The 23,299-nt window shown below is 47.4% G+C and overlaps 2 protein-coding genes and 1 long non-coding RNA gene across 3 annotated transcripts in view; 1 reads left to right on the plus strand and 2 right to left on the minus strand.

Moving 5' to 3' along the window:
- Window positions 1–1,792: 1,792 nt before the first annotated feature.
- LOC132509661 (uncharacterized) lies at window positions 1,793–6,505 on the minus strand. Its single transcript, XR_009537097.1, has 2 exons — window positions 6,204–6,505; window positions 1,793–4,413 (listed from the first exon to the last, which is right to left on the minus strand). It is a non-coding gene; the product is annotated as an uncharacterized LOC132509661 (long non-coding RNA).
- Window positions 6,506–7,108: 603 nt separating this feature from the next.
- On the plus strand, window positions 7,109–16,018 carry LOC132509647 (zinc finger protein 132-like). Its single transcript, XM_060130913.1, has 3 exons — window positions 7,109–7,358; window positions 9,622–9,748; window positions 13,113–16,018. Exons 1-3 carry the CDS (start codon window positions 7,260–7,262, stop codon window positions 15,041–15,043), a joined length of 2,157 nt encoding a protein of 718 aa, XP_059986896.1. The 5' UTR covers window positions 7,109–7,259; the 3' UTR covers window positions 15,044–16,018.
- Window positions 16,019–17,693: 1,675 nt separating this feature from the next.
- The window catches only part of ZNF584 (zinc finger protein 584), a 77,955-nt gene continuing 72,349 nt past the window's right edge, over window positions 17,694–23,299 (minus strand). The window contains 1 exon segment of the mRNA XM_060131946.1: window positions 17,694–19,767. Within this exon segment, the coding sequence (XP_059987929.1) occupies window positions 19,188–19,767 (580 nt within the window). The 3' untranslated portion in view covers window positions 17,694–19,187.

A 23,299-nucleotide genomic window follows, 5' to 3' on the forward strand; every position in this document is an offset into this window, starting at 1 on the left:
AAAAAGAAAACCTCTATAGTAAATAAGTTTAGCAAGGGGCAGGATAAAACCCAAAATATATTAGCAACAATCTGAAAATGAAATTCATGAGACAACTCCATTCACAGTACCTTAAAGAAGATTAAAATGGTAATAAATTTAACAAAAGAAGTGCAATACTTGTACTCTGAAAACTATAAAACAGTGCTAAGAGAAACTGCTGAGAGACATTCCATGTTCATGGATTAGAAGACTCAATGTGTGGGACTTCGCTGGTGGTACAGTGGTTAAGAATCTGCCTGCCAATGCAGGGCACACGGGTTTGAGCCCTGGTCCAGGAAGATCTCACATGCCGCAGAGCAACTAAGCCCGTGAGCCACAACTACTCAGCCCACACACCACAAGTACTGAAGCCCATGATCCACAACAAGAGAAGCCACTGCAATGAGAAGCCCGTGCACCACAACGAAGAATAGCCCCCACTCACCGCAACTAGAGGGAAAAAAAGCCCACATGGGGCAACTAAGACCCAACGCAGCCAAAAAACAAAACAAAAAAAAGACTCAATGTGTTAAAATGACAATACTCCCAAATTGATGCATAGATCCCATGCAATCCTTATCAAAACCACAGCTGACTTTTTTGGTAGAAACTAACATGCTCATCCTAAACTCATAGATACGCAAAAGACAACAGACAAAAGAATTTTGACAAGGATCAAAGTTGGATTTACCTTACCTAATTTCAAAAGTTTCTATAAAGCTGGGAATTCCCTGGTAGTTCAGTGGTTAGGACTCCCCACTTCCACTGCAGGGGTCACAGATTCGATCCCTGGTCAGGGAACTAAGATCTCACAAGCCAAAGCAAGGCCAATTAAAAAAAAAAAGTTTCTATAAAGCTAAGGTAATCAAGACAATGTGGTACTGGCATAAGGCCAAACATACAGATCAATAGAATAGATTTGAGAGTACCAAAATGCCCTTAATTGATTTCCAACAAAGGTACAATGTGGAAAGATGCCTTTTCAGCAAGTGGTTCTGGGAAAATTAGATATTCACATGCAAAAAGATGAATTTAGATCCTTATCTCACACCATATGTAAACATTACCACGAAAAAGACCATAAATATATGAGCTAAAACTATAAAATTTACAGAAGAAAACAGAGAAAATTTTTGACTTTTGGTTAGGCAAAGAATTTTTTAGGTATGACATTATGACAATACATAAAAGGAAAAACTAATAAATTATACTTCAAATGTAAAATTTTGCTCTTCAAGACACACCATTAAGAAAACTAAGGGACTTCCCTGGTGGCACAGTGGTTAAAGACTCTGCGCTCCCAATGCAGGGGGCTCGGGTTCGATCCCTGGTCTGGGAACTAGATCCCACATGCATGCCACAACTATGAGTTCGCATGCCGCAACTAAGGAGCCCCCGTGCTGTAACTGAGGAGCTCGTGAGCCGCGACTAAGGAGCCCACCTTCTGCAACTAAGACGTGGTGCAACCAAGTAAATAAATAAATAAAAAGAAAAGAAAATTAAAAGATGAGCCACAGACTGAGAGAAAGTGCTTGTGTATATATATACGGATTCTGAATATAAAATCTATTAAGAACTTTACGATTCAATGATAAGAAGACAACCCAATTATCAACACAAAAGATAAAGAGATGGTTAATAAGTACATGAAAAGATGCCCAACATCATTACTCACACAAAAAAAATGTAGATTAAAACACCAGTAAGATGACTGCTTAATGGGTAGAGTTTCAGTTTAGGATAATGAAAAATTTCTGAAGATGCGTAGGAGTGACAGTTGCACAACTGTGTGAATTTATTTAATGCCACTGTACTGTACAGTTAATGGCACAGTCACTTTGGAAAATGGCTTTGGAGTTTCTAAAGAGTTAAACATAAAAGTATCATATGACTCAGCAATTCCACTCCTAGGCATTTACCCAACAGAAACGAAAACATATGTCTACACAAAGATTTGTAAGCAAATATTCCTAGAAGCATTATTTCTAATTGCCAAGAACTGAAAAAAATTTAAAAGTCCATCAATTGGTGATGGACACATTTTGGTATATCTGCACAAGAGAATATCATTCAGCAATAAAATGGAATAAAATACTGATACATGATATAAGGAGCTTTTTGGGGCAATGGGAATGGGGTAAGATAATGGCTGCAGAACTCTTTACATTAATTAAAAATCATTAAATTGTATACTTATACTGGGTGTATTGTTGGAGGGAGGTATTCCCTGGAACAGAGACCATCATCTTGCTTCTTCCAGACCAAACACTGTCTTCCCCAGGAGAACTCCAGGTCAGAAGCTTCAGAACAGAGGCTTCCATCCTTTCATTTCACAGGGACATGGGGAAGAAATGCAAATTGAGTCACAGCTGGACACATGCTCCATGCCTTGCTGCTGTGCCTTTTTTCAGCCCAATGGCTAATTTGGGAGCACCTCTCAATTCAATGTTCTCAATTCACTCCATCCACTAAATAGGACTCCAATATCAAAGGTAAATTAGTGATGTAGTCACTGTCAAACAGTACCAGGGCTGAATGACAGGAATGCACAAAACCATCATGTTATGAGTACTTGAAGCAGCTCTATGAAGGCATCACTGATATCAAATGCAGACTTCACAATGTCCATGAATAATGGGAACCTTACCCAGAAGGCCCCCAGAAGCCATCCCATCAGGCCCCTTGCTCAGAGCAGGAGTGAAGTCCATGCCCTACTCAGTCATGGGAGAGCAGCATGACGTCATGCCAATGGGTGCAGGGCCATCACTCTCCAGGGCACTGCAAACAGGGAACAGAGGCTGCTTTATGCTGAGCAATTGTGAGGTGACCATCAAACACAGAAGGGCTTCTTCCCTAAGAGCCAGTGGTGCAACAACTCTCCCAAAGTCCCCCAACAAGTCACAAAGTACAACACTGCCCCTTCAGGCTTCCCCATGCGCAGGGCAGTCCTGGAGTGTCTCCTCTGGTGGCGGTCCTTCTATACAAGGTCCAGCTTCTGCCTGAAGGCTACTCATGTAGGCTCTTTCTTGAGTGTTAATTCTCTTATATGGATAAGGTTAAAAAAAAGAGGCTGATTTTTTAAATAAAACATTAAAAAAGGGGGGTGGAGAGCTGAAGACTTTACTGTATTCCCTGCCCTCAGAAGGCTTCTCTCCAGAGTGAGGTTTCTGGCATTGGGAAGAAGGAAGTGTGGCTGACACCTCTCCCAGGTCAGTTGTACACATAGGATCCTTCTCCAGTGTGAAGCGTTCTACGCGGAACAGGCAGGAGCTGCAGCTTTTTGCCCTCCTACTTACCTCACTCACAACGTGGTAACTTGCTGCTGCAAAACAGGATTAACTCTGAGAGGAGGTTTTCCAACACTAGCTGTACTCATGCCTTTCTCTGATGGGGACTGCATGAAACAGGTTTCATATTTTCCTGGAAGTTTTCACGTAGTTACTGCATTTGCACAACTGTTGCCTGGTGTGAATTTTCTGGTGCTAACAAGAGTGGAGCTCTGAATGGAGATGCCCGTTCTCCACATTTGTGAGTCCTTTATCAGTGTGAATGATTTGGTACAGGGGGAAGTGCAAAATTTTGCTCAAAATTTTGGGCCACACTCCCTGCCCTCATAAGGGCTTTCTATGGGGCAAATATTTTGGTGCTCAATGGAAATAGAGGTCTGGCTGGAGGCTTTCTCATGTAACATTCAAAGGTGTGAACGTACTCCTGCTTTCTCAGGATGGAGACAAAGGTGAAGGCCTTCAAAATGCACTTGGGATTTTTTTCCCCATTCTTAAGTTTTTTTTGGTGGTAGAAAAGGGAACACCTCTCCTTGAACACCTCTCCATTTGCTGTGCATTGATCAGGTGTCTCTTTCAGTGTCAGTTCTCTGTGGATTCTGCAGAATGTGGAGCTGGCAGGGCCTCAGTGTCTGGTGACAGACAGGTGCTGTGCAGTGAGGGGAGTCCAGGCCTGGGACCCCTGACACTGTGCTCACCTTCCTCAGAGGGACAAGTCAGGCTCATGGAAGAACAGGTTTTCAAGAACTATTTAAGGATATGTGAAGAGGAGGCCAATGATGGAGGACCTGGCCATAAGAGGGGAGAAAGAGAGAGGCTGAGAGGCAAAGGACCAAGAGGGTTTAGCCAGGGGACAGGAAGTCAGGGTAAATTAGGATGGGGTGTCAGAAAGATAGAAAAGAGGCATGGGTACTCACATTGATGCCAGGGCAACAGAAGACACAGGTCAGGTACCAGGTAAGAGATCAGCCCACTGCCACAGGCCCTTCCACACCTGTCTTGCACTCACCAGGACTGGTCTTCCATGGGTCTCTCTGGTCATGAACTGATTCGAGCCACCCGATCCACCAGCTAGGTCCCCTTTCGATGTTCAAGTTGGGTGACCGCACTGGGGTGGGTGGAGACAGTAATTCTTAAGGGAGATCAAGGCGTTTGTGCGAGGTCAGCCAGCCCCAGGTCAGGGGTGATTCACTCCATGACAGACCAAGGTGGATGAGGATTACTTATGCATCTGGGAGAACTGAACCTCACAAAATGAACACCCCGGGAAGGTCCCACTAGAAAAGCTCAGTGGCCCCTGAATCAATGACCATGTTAGTGCCCATAAAGCCAGTAAAGGCGCTGACAAGGGGCAGCTGGCAGGAAACTTCCACTGGAGAAGGTGTGATAGAGGGACCGAAAAGTCACAGACCCTGACTGGTTCATCAGACCAGAAAATAACCAAGAAATATATATATATAACAAGAAAATAACCAAGAAAATAACCGGCTACTCCTGTTGTGATATTTTTGACCTCGGACCACAGTTGTCAAGGTCCCAAGGCAAAAGGTGTTGGGGGTTGTTTATACTGTAGTCTGGGAGGAGAGGTAGCAGAACATTGGACAGCACTAGGGCCAGCAGCACCTCTCACGGGGAAACTGGCAGCCTGACCTGGTGAAGACAGCACCATATCACAGCAGAAGCCCCACTGGGCCTCACTAAGGAGACCCACTTCTTCCGAAAGAAAGGCACACGACCTTGTCCTCAAAGGTCACTGGGTCCTGCAACAGCAGGCAAGGGGCACATGAATGTGTTCTAAGCATCGGGCACTGGACCTGACATGCCAGTCTCTGTCCTGCCACACACTTCCCCTTATGTCTCCCAAACCCTGTCCCCTGACACACCTGCCCACCCTTTCGTATCTGAGAGCGTGGGCCGTCCTCCTGGGTATGCACTCTCCCCATGTCCATTGGTGTTCGGACAATGCTTCTCTTTTTCTGCACCCACCTCATCTACTCAGCTATTGGTCCTTAGTCTGGACACCCCACACTCACCTCAAGGCCTATCTGTAACAACCTAAGAGTTTCCTTCCAAAATCCCATTCTCAGCATCTTCCCTGGTCCAGGCCACCAGTGCACTGCAGTCTGGACATCAGGAGGCCAAATCAAAATCCCCTATCTGTTCACGGGCACATGTGTCACCTCCACCTAGAGGCCTCCAGACAACTCAGTCTCTACCCGTACAAAATCCAACTGCTAATCTTCCCCCAAATGTACTCCTCCTGCCAACCTCCTTTCTCCATCTCATTCTTTATCTGAACACTTACAGTGGTCCTTTACCCTCCACTACGTTCACTCTCCACGTGTAACTGGAGGTCCCATCGACTCCACTTTGAAAGATGCATCCAGAATCTGAGTATCTCTCCCACCTCTCCTGCTTCTATTCTGAGCAGGCCACCCAACATATACCTGCAGCAGCAACCTCATGAAGCTGCCTGCTTTCAGCCCCACCACAACCCCTCTCCCACAAGGCTGCTCAGTGTGTTTACGCGGGATCCACTGGGATAGTTTCAAAATCCTAACTCAGATCATAGCCATCCATCTTCTAATGAAAAATTTCTGTGGCTCCCAGCATCCTCAGCCCGTCAACAGAGTTAGGACTCCTATCCTCACGCTCTCGGTTACCCGCAACGGAGACTGGAAAACTTTCCTGAATGCTCAGGTCAGTCTCACCTCCAAGTCTTCGCACATGCACATTCCTCCGCCTGCACCCTCCACATTTTATCATACTGGATTCTGAAAGGGAGACCCCCCGGCCTGTGAACGTTCCACTGTCCTGAACACCCAGGCCTGAGGCTGAGTCAGGGACTTGGGGCACTGGGGTTCGGAGTCCAGCCAGGTGGAGGCCAGGAGACTCTACCTCATCCGTGCCTAGTCGATCGGCTCGCTTATCACGCCCGCAGTCCAGCTACATAATGGATCAAGACCTCGGAATGGCTGGTTTTCGAGCCTGGGTCTTCTTCTCCGTAAAGTGGACACAACGCACAGGGCGACGACTCCGGGGCGGCCACGGACACAGACGGGCCTTGACGGAGGTATCCGCAGGGCACCCCGGCGCCAGGCGGTCCCCCGACAGCCGAGGACACACGAGCTCGGGGAGGCGGGACGTTCGCTGCGGTCATGGGGCGTACAAGGCACAGCGGGTGGACCACCAAGGCTCTCGTACCTACCCTACTCCCGTTTCCGCGGGCCCGGGGAGCCTCCTGGATGCTGTCCACAGCCCAGCAGCTACGTCCCTCCACGAAGTGCCGACATAAAGGCGGGACAAAGAAGCAATGGTCCGACTCCGGAAGTCCCGCCCCCGCCAGCGCGGCCATTTCGGAAACGCCCCCTCCCTTAGGTGATCATTGGTCCCTATCCTGGGCTCTCATTGGTCAACACTGTGTGCTGTCGCACGGCGAGGGTGTTTCTGGGTAATGTAGTTCGTGTCTCGTGAGACGTGACGCAACGTGCGTCCTTCCTGATCACCTAGGCAACGACTAGGCGGCACCGCGATTGGCTCCGGGAAAAGCGTCATAGTCAGCCGCGAGCCTTGAACCAGTGAACGGTCAGGATTTGGGCGTTTTCGCGTGGGCCTCAGGGGGTGGGGCGGGACTTCCGGCACGGCCATTGCAGTCTTCGTTTTGCGGCGGGTTGGGCTGTGCGCAAACAGTTGCTGGGACGTGCGGCGAAGGGGGCTGGGAGGCTCGTGCTGGAACCGTCATCGCACCTTGGCAGTCACTTTTACCCTCGGCTGACGGCCCTTCCTTCCTGAGCCTCGGTTTTCCCGGAAGTGGAACGGACGCAGAGAGTCTCCGCGCCCCGCCTTCGTCCCACATTCCCGGGAGACAGCTCCTATATCATACTGGGGAAGACAAAGGCCTTGAGTGCGACCGTCAGCCTGCGGTCACTCCACCCAGTGGGTGTGGGGGTTCGGATGAGCCCGCTGGGCTCTTCCCCGTCGCCGCCTGGCAGGGCCCCGCCCAGCCCACAGGTTGTGACCGGGCCTGCAGCGTCGCAGATGGACCCGGCGCAGGTGAGTGGCGGGTGCACAAGTCCTCACCCGCTGGGATCCCCCCCTCCTGTGCCTGGAGGGATGGTTAGAGAATGGTCGAGTCCCGAGTTCTTCACCTGCACATGGTCGTGTCCCGAGTTAGAGAATGGTCGTGTCCCGAGTTAGAGAATGGTCGTGTCCCGAGTTCTTCACCTGCACATGAGTCTGGGGCCCTGAGAGTCACTTTCCCCTAGCATCCGGAGCCTAGGCCAGAGGTTAAATGGAGCGGATCACGTGGGATAAGGTCTGGAAAGGTGCCCCTAGCACAGGGATCAGCATGTGCCAGTTGCTTGGAGGTGAGTATAAGGTGGAAGTGTTCAGGGAAACCACAGGTCTCCATTTCGTCAGGTGGAAATAACAAGCAGGGGAACTGGAAGCAGGCCTGGAATAGCAGAGTGAGGTGCTGGGCCTCTGTTCGCAGTGTGATGCGAGTCACGGCAGGTGTAGAGCAGAGGAGGGAGGTGTTCTGACTCAGATCTTAACAAGCTCCCTCTGGATGCTGGGTGGAGAAGAGACTGGCAGGTGGGGTGCTGTTGCAGGCAGGAAGACCATTGAGGAGGAGACTGCAGTAGTCCAGGTGTGTGCTCTTTGTGGCTGGAGCAGAGAGGTGCCTGTGAGGTAGGAGAAGTGGTTGGCTCCTGGATGTGCTTTTTAAGTAGGACGGACTAGATTTCCCGATGTGTGGCAATGAGGTATCATGGTTGACCCTGATAGGTTTTCCGGATGTGGAAGTTGGTGCGAGGAGTAGATTTCAGAGGGAAGATAAAGAGTTGGGTTTTGGCCTTTTTGTATTTGAAATGGCCCAGAGGGACTTCCCTTGTAGTCCAGTGGGTAAGACTCTGTGCTCCCAATGCAGGGGGCCCAGGTTTGATCCCTGGTCGGGAAACTAGATCCCACATGTGTGCCGCAACTAAGAGTCCTCATGCCGCAACTAAGAAGTCCGCATGCCACAACTAAGAGTCCAAATGCCACGACTAAAGATCCCACATGCCGCAACTAAGACCCAGCACAGCCTAAATAAATAATAAATAAATATTAAAAAACAATGTCCCAGAGACTGCCAAATTGAGGTGCCAAGTGTGCTTTCTGCTGGGTCCAGGCTGGAGACATCTAAGGGGTGGAGGCTTGTGCTTAGATACTGTGTGCAGCTGTGAGCTGGGTACAGGATGATGACCAAGCCTCTGAGTAGAGTGTAGACTTGGGATGAAAAATGAAGCATGGAAGTAACTGAGGTAGGATAACAGAGGGGCCCGAGGTTACATTGTTTTACCTCTCTATAGCTCACCAGGTTTTTGTGGCTATCATCCTTGGGTCCAGGGGTTTTTGTCAGGCTATTGGAGTAGCAGGGACATAAAGGGTCAGCCCAAGCTAAGAGTTCCTAAGCCAAGAGTGGGGGCCAGCGGGTCTGGGATTCGTGTATTAGGAAGGGCAAGGACAGCTATGACTGATGAAGGGACAGCATGCACAAGGTTAGAGCTGGAAGAGAATAAGGGTGTTTGAGATCTTACTCATGGTTCTGGGGGGCAAGGTTGAAGCAGCAGAGCAAAGAAGGGAGGCATTAAATAGAGGGGTGAGGGCTGTCTCTGTCAGTGGGAAGTTTTGGCAATCAAGGGCAGTCCAAGGTTAGTATTGGATTTTGCTTGCCTTTGTCGGCAAGCTATGTACATAGTGGTATATGGGTACACTAGGGAGATGCTTGTGGTGTGGCCAGGGAGAGGGGCGATGGTATTGCGGGCTGTGGGGAGTGGAGATATGAGGAAGGTATGGTCCTCTGTGTACAAGGTAAGGGAATGAGCCCTGGTACTAGAGGCTTAAGGAAGAAAACAGAGCCCAAATTTTCTTATATTTGGGAGGTGTGACCTGGAGGACACAAGGGAAATTGTCCAATGGGGGAAGTGGGCTGTGTGCCAACCTAGAGCTAAAACAGCATCCATCTATCCACCTTCCATTTGTTCCTCTTGTTTGGTTTGGTCTGGATACAGTGGCCAGTGGGAGTACGAGGAGAGAAGGACACCAGTGGTGCCAGCACCTGTTGTCTTCTCTGAGGTGAGGGCCTGGAGAGGGGGGTGAGCTGCAGGTAGGTGAGGGGAGGATGGACTGAGGGGGTCATGAGAAGAGGAGATGACAGTGGTAGATGTGGCAGAACTCTGAGTCACAGGTCAAGGGCCTGGATGTGCCCATTTGACTATTTGTTTGTTATTCACCCCACCTATTGGCCCCTGGCTTAGCTGTCTCATCATTGCAGAGTCTGGTGACCTTTGAGGATGTGGCCGTGCACTTTTCCAAGGAGGAGTGGGGGCTCCTTGATGCAGCCCAAAGGCAGCTGTACCACAGTGTGATGCTGGAGAACTTGGAGCTCATGACCTCACTTGGTAAGGCCCTTATGCCCTGCCCAGCCTGGTGGCCAGCATCTGCCTTCTGCCTTCTCCCCACAGAAAGCTCTGTTCATCCCAAAGCTGGACCATGGACACTGCTTCCTTCCCAGGTTTCCTGTTGTAGGTGCTGTGAGTGCTGGGACTGAGCTGTATGCACTAGCCCTGTTTCTCCCTGAGCAGCCTGATGAGCAATCCTAATAGCTGTTAGGTCCCACAGAGGCCTTGTGGGAGAAGAGGTTGGGGATCAGGCATTCTGGTCTGCCTAAAGGATCCCACTGAGCTTGACCAGTTCCTGGCAGGGTGACCTAGTGTGGGGCCATGCCTAGGTTCTGCCCCTTCTCCCAGAGACATTTTTTTTTAAATGGCTTTACTGATACATATCATAACATTCACCTTTTTTTTCGGCTGTGTCGGGTTTTAGTTGAGACGAGTGGGATCTTTGATGCAGCATGCAGGCTCTTTGTTGCAGTGCACACAGGCTTCTCTCTAGTTGTGGCACGCAGGCTCCAGAGCACGTGGGCTCTGTAGTTTGTGGGACACGGGCTGCCTTGTTAAGGCTCACAGGCTCAGTAGTTGTGGCACACAGGCTTAGTTGCAACGCAGCATGTGGGATCTTAGTTCCCTGACCAGGGATCAAACCCGTCTCACCTGCATTGGAAGGTGGATTCGTTACCACTGGACCACCAGAGAAGTCCCACGTTCAACTTTTTTTTTTTTTTTTTTTTTTTTTGCGGTACGCGGGCCCCTCACCGCTGTGGCCTCTCCCGTTGTGGAGCACAGGCTCCAGACGCGCAGGCTCGGCGGCCATGGCTCACGGGTCCAGCCGCTCAGCGGCATGTGGGACCCTCCCGGACCGGGGCATGAACCTGTGTCCCCCCCATTGGCAGGTGGACTCCCAACCACTGTGCCACCAGGGAAGCCCCAACGTTCACTTTTTTAATGTGTACAGTTTAGTGGTTTTTCATATGTTCTCACTGTATAAATACCACCATAGTCCATAAAACTCCTAGAAAAGAACATAGGCAGTATGTTCTCTGACATAAATCATACCAGTTTTCTTAAGTCAGTCTCCCAAGGCAATAGAAATAAAAACAAAAATAAAGAAATGGGACCTAATCAAACTTACAAGTTTCTGCACAGCAAACGAAACCATAAACAAAACAAAAAGACAACCTACGGACTGGGAGAAAATATTTGCAAATGATACAACTGACAAGGGTTTAATTTACAAAGTATACAAACAGCCCATACAATTCAGTAACAACAACAAAAAATCCAATTGAAAAATGGGCAGACACCTGCTGGGCCTGTGTGCCACAAATGCTAGGGCCCGCACGCCTGGAGCCCATGCTCTGCAGCTGGAGAGGCCACTGCAACGAGAGGCCTGCAAACCACAGCGAGGAGTGGCCCCCCCCCTTGCTGTGGCCAGAGAGAAGGCCATGTGCAGTGGCAAGGACCCAGCACAGCCAAAAATAAAGAAAGAAAGAAAAAGAAAAAGAAAAATAAAAATGGGCAGAAGACCTAAATAGACATTTCTCCAAAGAAGACATACAGATGGGCAATAGGCACATTAAAAGATGCTCATCATTACTAATTATTAGAGACGTGCAAATGAAAACTACAATGTGGTACCACCTCACACTGAGCAGGATGGCCATCATTAAAAAGTCTACAAATAACAGATGCTGGAGAGGGTGTAGAGAAAAGGGAACCCTCCTACGCTGTTGGGGGGAATGTAAATTGGTGCAGCCGCTATGGAAAACAGTATGGAGGTTCCTTAAAACACTAAAAATAGAGTTGCCATATGATTCAACAATCCCATTCCTGAGCACATATCCAGAGAAAACTTGAAAAGATACATGCACCCCAATGTTCACAGCAGCACTATTTACAATAGGCAAGGCATGGAGACAAATGTCTCCATTTGTCTAAATGTCCCTCAACAGATGGTAAAGAAGATGTGGTGTATATATACAATGGAATATTACTCAGCCTTAGAAAAGAATGAAATAATGCCATTAGCAGCAACGTGGATGGACCAGAGATTATCATACTAAATGGAGTAAGTCATAAGGAGAAAGACAAGTACCACGTGAGATCTTATATGTGGAATCTAAAATACGACACATGAACATATCTATGAAGCAGAAACAGACTCACAGATACAGAGAACAGACTTGTGGTTGCCAAGGGTGGGAGTTGGAGGAGGGATGGATTGGGAGTTTGGGATTAGCAGATTCACCCTAGTACATACTGGATGGATAAACAAGGTCCTACTGTATAGAACAGGGAACTGTATTCAATATCCTGTGATAAACCATAATGCAAAAGAATATGAAAAAAAATTGTACATATATGTGTAATTGAATCACTATGCTGTACAGCATAAATTAACACAACATACTTCAATTAAAATTTTTAAAAATTAGAGGTAATAAATATCACCATACTCTAATTTTAGAACATTTTCATTACCTAAAGAAAAACTTTGTAGCCTTTAGCAGTCACTCTACATCCCCCCTCATCCCTTCCTCCTGAGTCTTAGGCAACCACTAATCTACTTTCTGACTATGTAGATTTGCTTATTCTAGATATTTTATACAAATGGAATCATACAATATACATTTTTCTGTGACTGGCTTTCACTTAGCATAATGTTTTTGAGGTTCATCCATGTTGCAGCACATATCAGTTATATGTTGTTCATTTTTATGGCTGAATAATATTCCATTGTATCGATATACCCGTTTTTTAATCCATTCATCAGTTGATGGGCATTTGGCTTGTTTCCACTTTTTGACTGTTACAAAAATTATGGCTGTTATGAACGTTCATGTACAAGTTTTTGTGTAGATATGTTTCATTGCTCTTGGGTAGATACATAGCAGTGGAATTCACAAACTGTTTCCCAAACTAGCAGCACCATTTTACATTCCCACTGCAGTGTATGAGTGTTCTGAGTTCTCTACTTCCTCATAAACAACTTGTTGCTATCTTTTTTCTTATAGCTATCCTGGTGGGGTGGTATCTCATTGTGGTTTGAGTTTGCAATTTTCTAATGACTAATGCTGTTGAGCATTTTTTCATGTACTTACTGGCCATTTGTGTATATTTATCTTTCTTTGAGAAATGTATTTTCAAGTTCTTTGCCTCTGTGTCCATGCCTCTGGTAAGGCCCCTTTACTCTGTGGCTTGCTGGGCCCTGTCCTGCACAGTGAGCCTTTCACTCTTACTCTGGCCCCCTTGGCCTATCAACAAACCCTTGGGCCCATTTCTGTATGTGTCAGTCACACAATTCTAATGAAATCACCCTTTCCACTAAGTGGAACACTCAGTTAACCAGAAATTTCTCGGCTTTCAGGTTGTTGGCATGGAGCGGAAGATGAGGAGGTATGTTCCAAGCAGGATGCTTCTGTAGATGTGGTGTCACAGGTCAGGATTTTCAGTGCACATCCTTCCACCCAGAAGGCTGACAGTTGTGACATGTGTGACCCATTCTTGAAAGACATTTTGCACCTGGATGTACATCAAGGAACACATGCTGAGGAGACTCCCTACACATGTGTAGCATGTGGCAGAGAGTTTTGGTTTGGTGCAAACCTTCACCAGCATCAGAAGGAGTGCAGTGGAGAAAAGCCCTTCAAATGGGACAAGGACAGGGACTTGTTTGTGCAGAGCTCAATAGTCTGTCTATCAGAGAAGCCCTTTACATGTGGGTTAGGTGGTAAGGATGTCTCGGACAGCCATGACCTCCTCCAGCACCCAAACACAGATGGCAGTGGGAAGCCACACAGCAGCACAAAGTGCAGGGAGGCCTTACCACACCCTTCCAGTCTTGGGCAGCTCCCAGAAGTCCATGCCTCACAGAAGCCCTTCAAGTGCAGTGACTGTGGAAAAGCCTTCCAGAAGAGTTCTGTCCTCCTCAACCACCTGAGAACTCACTCTGAAGAGATACCATTTAGATGCCTAAGAGTTGAAAATTCCTTAGAGGAGAAATTAACTCTTGTTAATGACCAAAAGTTTCACACTGGAGAAACATCTCACGTATGTAAGGAGTGTGGCAAGGCCTTTAGTCATCCGTCTAAGCTGAGGAAGCACCAGAAATTTCATACTGGAGTAAAATACTATGAGTGCAGTGACTGTGGGAAAACTTTCAGCCACAAACTCACACTTGTTCATCACCAGAGAATCCATACAGGAGAAAGGCCTTATGAATGCAGTGAATGTGGGAAAGCCTTCAATAACAGGTCACACCTCACTCGGCATGAGAAAGTTCACACTGGAGAAAGACCTTTTGAGTGCTGCAAATGTGGCAGAGCCTTCAGCCAAAGCTCCAATTTCCTTCGGCACCAGAAAGTCCACACCCAAGTAAGACCTTATGAGTGCAATCAGTGTAGCAAAGCCTTCAGCCGCAGCTCTGCTCTCATTCAGCACTGGAGGGTTCACACTGGAGAAAGGCCTTATGAGTGCAGTGAGTGTGGGAGAGCTTTTAACAATAACTCCAACCTTGCTCAGCATCAGAAGGTCCACACTGGAGAACGGCCTTTTGAATGCACTGAATGTGGAAGAGACTTCAACCAAAGCTCTCACCTCCTTCGACATCAGAAAGTTCACACCGGAGAACGGCCTTTTGGATGCAGTGAATGTGGGAAAGCCTTCAGCAATAGCTCCACCCTCATTCAGCACCAGAAAGTACATACTGGTCAAAGGCCTTATGAGTGCAGTGAATGTAGAAAAGCCTTCAGTCGCAACTCCAGCCTGATTCAGCACTGGAGAATTCACACTGGAGAAAGGCCTTACGAGTGCAACGAATGTGGGAAAGCCTTTGCTCACAGTTCCAGTCTCATTGAGCACTGGAGAGTTCACACAAGAGAAAGGCCTTATGAGTGTAGTGAATGTGGAAAATTCTTTAGCCAAAACTCCATTCTTATTAAACATCAGAAAGTTCACACTGGAGAAAGGCCTTATGAGTGCACTGAATGTGGGAAGTTCTTTAGCCGCAAGTCCAGCCTCATTTATCACTGGAGAGTTCACACTGGGGAAAGGCCTTATGAGTGCAGTGAATGTGGGAGAGCCTTCAGCAATAACTCTCACCTGGTTCGTCACCAGAGAGTTCACACACAAGAAAGGCCCTATGAATGCAGCCAATGTGGGAAAGCCTTTAGTGAAAGATCAACACTTGTTCGACACCAGATAGTTCACACCAGAGAAAGGACTTATGAGTGTGGCCACTGTGGGAAAATCTTCAGCCGCCTCTGCAACCTTGCTCAGCATAAGAGGATTCATACCTGAGTGGAGCCTTGTAGAAATGATCTTCGTGAGAAAATCTTCAGCTACATCCAACTTCATGCAGCAGAATACCCACAGAGAAATTACCTAATGTGTCACTAATGTGGAAGAGCCTTCAGAAGCTACTCTGCCCTTTTTGAGCAGCTCAGGCAGCACTGTCTTGCCTCTGGAGCATAAACCTCTTTCTAGCTGCCTGGATCCAAATATTTGCAGCAGTCACCTACATATACATGGAGAGAACACCTCCCTTTGCCTCCCTTCTCCTTTCCTGGAGGGTGTTGGGATTGTCCTAGGCTCACTGGAATGGCTTCATTCCCATTGCCTCTGAGAGGGTTAAGGAATGAACTGACCCCATGCCGGTTGAGAGATTAATCAAGACACATGACAGTCCTAAATGTTAATATACCTAACAGTGCTTCAAGGTACATGAAGCAAAAACTGATAGAACTGCAAGGAGAAATAGACAAATCCACAATTATAGTTGGAGATGTCCACATCCATCCCAGATAATCGGTAAGGACAGAGAAGACGAACAACACTGCCAACCAACTTGACCTAATTGACATTTATAGAACATTGTGTCCAATAAAGGCAGAATACACATTCTTTTCACAGGCACATAGAACATTTACCAAAATGGAGAATCTTCTGGGCCACAAAACAAGGCTTGATAAATGGAAAAGAATTGAAATAATACGAAGTATGGACCCTGACTATGAGAGAATTCAATAAGAAGTCAAGGATAGTATGATGTGTGGAAAACCCTCACTTGGAAACTAAATAGCACACTTGTAAATAATCCATGGTCAAAGATGAAATCAAAAGAAAAATTAGAAAGTATTTTGAATGAAAATGAAAACAGAGGCTATCACAACATATGGAATGTACCTAAAACAGTACCAGGGGAGAAATATTTGTGTGTGTGTCTCCATGTATACTAGTGAAATAAGAATAAGCCCTATGGAGTGTAAAAAAGAATCATTAAATGCTCAATTTTTTAAAAGTTACAACAAAAGAAGCAACCATGACAAATACAAGCCATAATAACTTCTTCCCTTCACTAAAAGGTAAAAGCCAATTGCAGAGGTCACCTGAGCCCCCAGGAGACAGAAATGCAGAACGTCAGGAGGGGCGTCATTGACACACTCGGGGCCCCTCCACAACCCTGCTCACAGTTGCCAGTTGTGTGGTTTCTTAAGGGATGTCTGTCTCCCTGTGTCTTAGTCCATTCCAACTGACAGAACAAAAATACCATAAACTGGGTGGCTAATAAATAATAGAAATTTCTCACAGTTCTGGAGGCTGGAAAATCCAAGATCACGGTGCCAGCAGATTTGGTGTCTGGTGAGGATACTGGATAATAGCTGTCTTCTGTGTCTTCACACAGTGGAAGGAGAGAGGGAGTTCTCAGAGAGTCTCTTTTATGAGGGCGCTAATCCCATTCATGAGGGTTCCTCCCCCATGACCTAATCATCTCCCAAAGGCCCCCACCTCCAAATACCAAATATGGAGGGTTAGGTTTTAACCTATGTATTTTGGGGGAACACAACATTCGGTCTACATCACCTACTAGAATGTCTGTTTCATGCAGGAGGGCCCCTATGGGTTTTGTCTCTGCTGGGTGAGTTCAGTCTCCAGAGCACAGCAGCAGTTTACCCAGCCTGGGGTAGGTGTGTAAGCACTCAGGGAGTGCAGGAAGGGGGATGTACTACTATTTCCCTGTGCTCTCCTACCTTCTCCCTCCCGAGTCAGCTCTGATGACAGGGCTGTGGTCTGGGCCCAGCACAGTCCTTCAGAGCAGCCAAACATTCCCTGGAGTCCTACTGTGTGCCAAGCTCTTGCCTGAGCTCTGTGGTAGATACATTTCATCTCCATCTGATGTGCAGTACAGAGATTTAACGTGCAAACAGACTAAAGCAGCGTCATTGTAGGGTGGCTGGAGCTATGAAGGAAATGAAGCAGAGGTGACAAAAGTGATGGCTGCTACTGCAGATTGGTTGGGGAGAGCTGAGGAGGTGACTCCAGGGGAAGGGTATTCCAGCCAGAGGGCCACAGTGCAGAGGCCCCAGGCAGGAATGAACAATGAGGAGACCCAGTGGCCCATGAAGAGGAGAAGAAGGCCAAGAGGTCAGGAAACAGGTCATGCCGGCCCTTTTGGCTGGGGTGAGGAGTTTGGTTTAGTCTACCCTACCCCCACTTGTTTGTCATCTGAGCCCTACTCGGCTCAGCTGGACTCTAACTCTGCTTCCACACAGACTGCCATGCCAGGGGCAGACAATTATTACACACAGGGAGAAGGGCCTGAGCAGGCCTGGTGGTGGGCGTATGCCTCACGGTGTTGGAGAGACATTGAGCAGACTGGCCGAGAACTCTGTAGGGTCCTACCCCACGTGGCCACCACCCCTCCTGCCATCAGGGGGTGGGTGAGAGTAATCACTGAAGCTAAAGGAAGCAGTGGTATCCAACCCCAACCCACAGTACTGGCTAAGCACCATGGCCCAAAGCCCCTCAAGTCCAGGGTTGGTGGCTTTCTCCCCAAACATACCTCCCAGCTAGTGTTTCCTTCTTGACATGAAGCATGATTTCTAGAGAAGCATGATTTCTAGACCAGGGACACAGCTACAACCACATAACAAGTTTCGCTGAACTGACATTTTATTTACCTTTTGAAAAAACAGTTTCCAAAATTTTAAACATAGATCTGGATCCATATGTTGATTCAACCACTTCTTTCCCTGGAGCCCTGGGAGAGCGGCAGCAAAAACAGCCAAAGCCATGGTGTGCAGAGACATCAGGAACACTAGCTGGGTCACAAAAGCCACATCCTAGGACTACAGGATCTTCTTTCAGTCCCAGGGTGATGGCCATGAGGTGAACATGCCCGGAAAGGCTCTGAGAACCCAGGAAACCTGTAGATTATTTGCTGACAGTGACCTTAGACACAGGGAACAGGTTTGCAATTCCTGAGAAATTCTGCATGCCGCACCCTGTGAAACCATGGTTCCTGGAACATTTGTGGGTGCCTCTTTAGAACCAGCTCAAACCCTCTCGTTTACCAGATTCCCCACTCCACATGACCTCACTCAGTGCTTCTGTGTCCACTTACTCTTTCCAACAGGCCCCTGTAGCACTTATGGCCAGTCTGGAACTTACCTCCACGTTCTCGATTTCAGGGGGCATGTCTTCTGAGCTGATTCTGGAAACAACTTCTTCTGACCAATGCTGGAGATTGCAGAACATTCCCTGGGAACAAGGAACCCAGGTGCTTGTCCCTAGTCACCCGGGGATCTTATACCAACCACCCCATTCTTCAGGTGAGCTCTAGATCCTCAAGTAAACCTGACATCCAGGCTGAAGATTTATCCACAAAGCCCTTCAATCTTTCCCTGGAGGTCTCAGGCACCAGTGCAAGTTAGGCCAACCTTGACTGGAGCTGTCCTCTGCCATCCTGCTGGCCCCACTGAGGCAGACAAAAGTCAGGGACCCCCACAGAAACCGTTCCCTCTATCCATGAGCCCAATTTTGTTCTCAATCCTTCCACACAGATCCCAAAGATTAAGGGTGGTTTAAACAAGAAGGCCTAAAGATTACCAGACATTCCAGAGCAGTGTGAGCCAGTTCCAGGGTTGGATAAATGCACGACAGGGACCCAATGTAGTGTCAACAGTGTCCATGAAAATGGTTAACCTTCCCTGGAAGGCCCCAGCAGACACTGCTCAGCTACTCTTGGCCAGAACTAGGTCATGTCCACACCTAAACCAGTTGGAGGGGGAGAGAATAAGACCCATTATGGGCTCCACCACTCATGATTCTCTCCTTTATCAAGTGGGGAACACAGAGGTCAGCTTCCCTGAGCACACACAGTGACTGATGCACACCACGGGGACCTGCCAGGTGGTAGAAGTGGGATGGCTTCTGTCACAGAAACTGGCAGTGACTCAACACTGCCAACAGCCTGGGCAGGTGAGAGTGCAACGCAGCTCCTGAACGCTTCCCATGTACCTGGCACCAGCCCAGTGTGGGTGCTGGGGTGTGACATGTTTAGCTTTCAAATGGCTACTCTCCTCAATCTCCTTTCTGGAGTGAGACCTTTCACGTTGAACAAGGTGCCAGCTATGTCTAAAGGTTTTCCCACATCCCCGTCCTCCTATGGCCTTTCTCCAGTGTGGACTTTCTTGTGCTGAAGGAGGGTAGAACTATGTTTAAAGGCTTTCCCACATTCTGTACATTCATAAGCCCTCTCTTCAGTGTGGAACTGCTGGTGCCGATTTCGGTAGGACCTGGTAGTGAAGGTTTTCCCACACAGGCTGCACTCGTAGGGACGTTCTCCAGTGTGGACTTTCCAGTGCTGATACAGCCCAGAGCGGGTCACGTAAGTTTTCCCACATTCACTGCACTCATAGGGCCTCTCTCCAGTGTGAACTCTTTGGTGAAGAATGAAGCTATGGTTGTATTTGAAGAATTTCCCACATTCCCTGCACTCATAGGGCCTTTCTCCAATGTGAACTTTCCGGTGCCGAATGAGGGTAGACAGAACGCTGAAGGACTTCCCACACTCGCTGCACTGGTAAGGCCTCTCTCCAGTGTGAATTCTCTGGTGCAGAACAAGTGCATCTTTGCGGTTGAAGGTTTTCCCGCACTCACCACACTTGAAAGGTTTTATGCCAGTATGAACCTTCTGGTGCTTCCTCAGTTTAGATGGGTAACTGAAGGCCTTCCCACACTCACTACACACATGGGATGTTTCTCCAGTGTGAGTTTTTCGGTGATGAACCAGGGTTGAGCTCTCCATGGGGGCATTTCCACCTGCTGGGCACCTGAAGGGTCTCTCTTTGGCGTGAGTGATCAGGTGGTCGAGGAGCGCGAAGGCCTTCAGGAATGCTTGCCCGCAGTCGCTGCACTTGAAGGGCTTCTGCGTGGCATGGGCTCCCTGCCGTTGCTGGCAAGTGGAGCTGGGTGGGAAGGCCTTGCGCTCGGTGCTTCTGCGTGGTGTCCCCTCTCTGTGGGTGGCCTGGGGCTGGAGGAAGCCTAAGGCGGCAGGGATGTCCTTCCCAGACACCCTGCACAGAAAGGGGTTCTCTGACAGGCGGACTCTGTGGCTCTTCACCTGCTCGGGAGGGGCTTCCTCATCCTGCAGTCTACACAGAAAACCTGAGACAGAAGAGTCAGTCACTGAGAGCTGGCTTAGACGGAAGAGGCACCTTCATCATCAGTGCATGTCGGACACACCCAGAAAGGAGTCCACAGAATTGCCAGGAGGTTGCAAGGAAAGGTCTGGATGAGAAAGGGCTGGCCCAGTGGAACAGGGCTCTGCCAGAGCCCAGAATAGGGGAGACCTCAACAGGGACCAGGACACAAAGATGGGAACAGTGCAGGGAAGGGATTCAGGGCCTCTAAGTCACTCCTGTGCAAAGGGTATCGGCAGGGCCCTAGCTACTGGAGACAGCAAGCACTGTGAAGAGGCTGTGTCTACTCCAACGAAAACATGACTCTGACACAGTAGCTGGTGCTCAAGTATTACTGAAGGATATGTACGCACCTCAAATCACAAATACAGGAGATCACAGTTGACAGTTCTGCACTGGCACAGAGAAGAGGAAATGACAAGACACAGAGGCCAGAGAGGTGGGTCGTCCAGAGCCATGGTAGAGATAGCAAGACCACACAGTGAGTCCACAAGAGGGGAGAGGAAAGGTGGGAATAAGGTGTGGTCACTGGCCCCAGCACCAAAATGCCAGTGTACTCAGATACCCATTACTGAAACCAAGGCACCCCCTAGCCCCATTCACCAAGACCAGGACCCATCCTGGCCTCTGCTCTGCTGACCACAGTCATATCCACCATGTTGGGCACCCAGGGCTCTTCCTCACCCTTCATTTGGGCCACCTCACCCTTCATAGGGACCTCAAAGGTGCAAAGCCTAGGAGGTAGAAAGGTAATAAGATGCCAGCCCAAATCAAGGCTGACCCATCCCTACACGTACCACAGGAAGCTCATGTCACCATGGCAACCAGGTAGGAAACCAAGTATTAGAACATGAACCTCTACTGTACATTTAAAAAAAAAATTGTCAGAGAAGCAATTGTAATGTTCATTTTTTTAAATTTATTTTTTAAGTTGAAATACAGTTGATTTACAATGTTGTATTAGTTTCCGGTGTTCAGCAAAGTGATTCAGTTATATAAATATACATATATATTCTTTTCCATTATAGATTATTACAAGATACTGAATATAGTTCCCTGTGCTATACAGTAGATCCTTGTTGGAACCTCTTCTGTACATTTAAAAATTTGTTAAGAAGGTAGATCTCACGGTTTATTTGCTTTACCACAATTTTTTAAAAAAGACCCTCCTGTGAAGCAAAACTGACATAACTAAAGAAAGAAATAGACAAACAATAATATTTAGAGACTTCAATTTCTAACTTTCATATATGGATAGAACGACTAGGCAGAAAATGAACAAGGATATAACACATGAATAACAATAAAAATCAACTAGACCTCCAAGACATCTATGGAACATGCCACCTAACAACAGCAGAATACATATTCCGCAGAGCGGCTGGGCCCGTGAGCCAAGATCCCACATGCCACGGAGCGGCTGGGCCCGTGAGCCATGGCCGCTGAGCCTGCGCATCCGGGGCCTGTGCTCCGCAATGGGAGAGGCCACAACAGTGAGAGGCCCGCGTACCGCAAAAAAACCCAAAAAAAAACAAAACAAAAAACAGAAATCAACAACAGAAAGAAATTTGGGAAACTCACAAATTTTTAAAAATTCGTTCCCATTATGGTTTATTACAGGATATTGAATATAGTGCCCTGTGCTATACAATAGGATCTTGTTGTTTATCCATTCTATATATAATAGTTTGCATCTGCTAGTCACAAACTCCCAATCCATCCCTCCCCTGCCCCCCACTTTCCCTTGGCAACCACAAGTCTATTCTCTATGTCAGTGAGTCTGGGAAACTCACAAATTCATGGAATTTAAATGAAGTACTCCTAAATAACCACAAGGAAAGTTACAAAACATTTTGAGATGAAAGAAAAAGAGAACACAACATACCAAAAGTTATCAGGAAAAGTATTGCTTAGAGGGAAAATTACAAAAACATCTCTGAGCTGTCTTATTCACAACACTTCTGACACCACATGCATGGGGGCTTTCCCACACCATTTCTCCAGCTCTCTGACACCAACTGGGTGTTCAAGGATTCAATCCAATTCTGACACCAACTACCTGGAATTAGCATCAGATTCCACAGGTTATGGATGCAGTCCCACAAGACTGCCCCCACTTCAGACATCAACGGAAAGTCCCAGGGCTCCTGTACTTTCTGACCAACTGACTATAAATCTGGGATTCTCACAATTATTGATTCCTCCTCAGGTTCAATAATTTGTTAGAACAGATCAGAGAACTCGGGAAAAGAGTTTGCTTACTATTACCAATTTATTTTAAAGGATACAACTAAGGAACAGCCCAATGGAAGAGATGAAAAGGCCAAGGTATGCCAGGGGTGGGGATTGAGGACATAGGGGGTAAGAAGTGTCCATGCTCTTGATGGCACCATTCTCCCAGCATCTCGCTGTGTCCACTAACCCAGAAACTCTCCAAACTAGTCATTTAGGAGTTTTTATGGATGTTTTATCACATAGGCATGACTGATTAAATCACTGGCCATTGATGACTGGCCCAATCTCCAGCCCCTTTCCCTTCCCCAAAGGTCAGGGTAGCGAGGTGGAGAGGAGAGGTTGGGAGTAGCTGAACACCCCACCTTACAATCATGCCTTGGTCTTTCTGGTGACCATCCCCCATCCTGAAACCATCTAGGGGTTCCCAGCCACCGTCAACCCATTAGCATACAAAAGACTCTCTTATCACTCCAGAGATTCCAAAGGTTTTAGGAGCTGCATGCCAAGGAACTGGGAACAAAGACAAAGTATATATTTCTTATGTCACAACACACATATTAAAAAAAGATCTCTATATGTGTAACTGAATCACTTTGTTGTACCCCTGAAACATTGTAAATCAACTACACTTCAATTAAAAATAAATTTAAAAAATTTAAAGAAGAATCTTCAATATCCCAACTTTATACTTCAAGGAACAACAACAACAAAAAGCAATCCAAAACTAGAAGAAGGAAGGCAATAAAAAAGAGCAGAGATAAACTGACTGAAGAAGAAACAGAACAGCTGAATAGACTTAAAAACAAAATAAAAAACTTCCCTCACAGGAAAAAAAAAA

This window comes from Lagenorhynchus albirostris, chromosome 19 (genome assembly GCF_949774975.1).
Source record: "Lagenorhynchus albirostris chromosome 19, mLagAlb1.1, whole genome shotgun sequence".
Taxonomy (NCBI): domain Eukaryota; kingdom Metazoa; phylum Chordata; class Mammalia; order Artiodactyla; family Delphinidae; genus Lagenorhynchus; species Lagenorhynchus albirostris.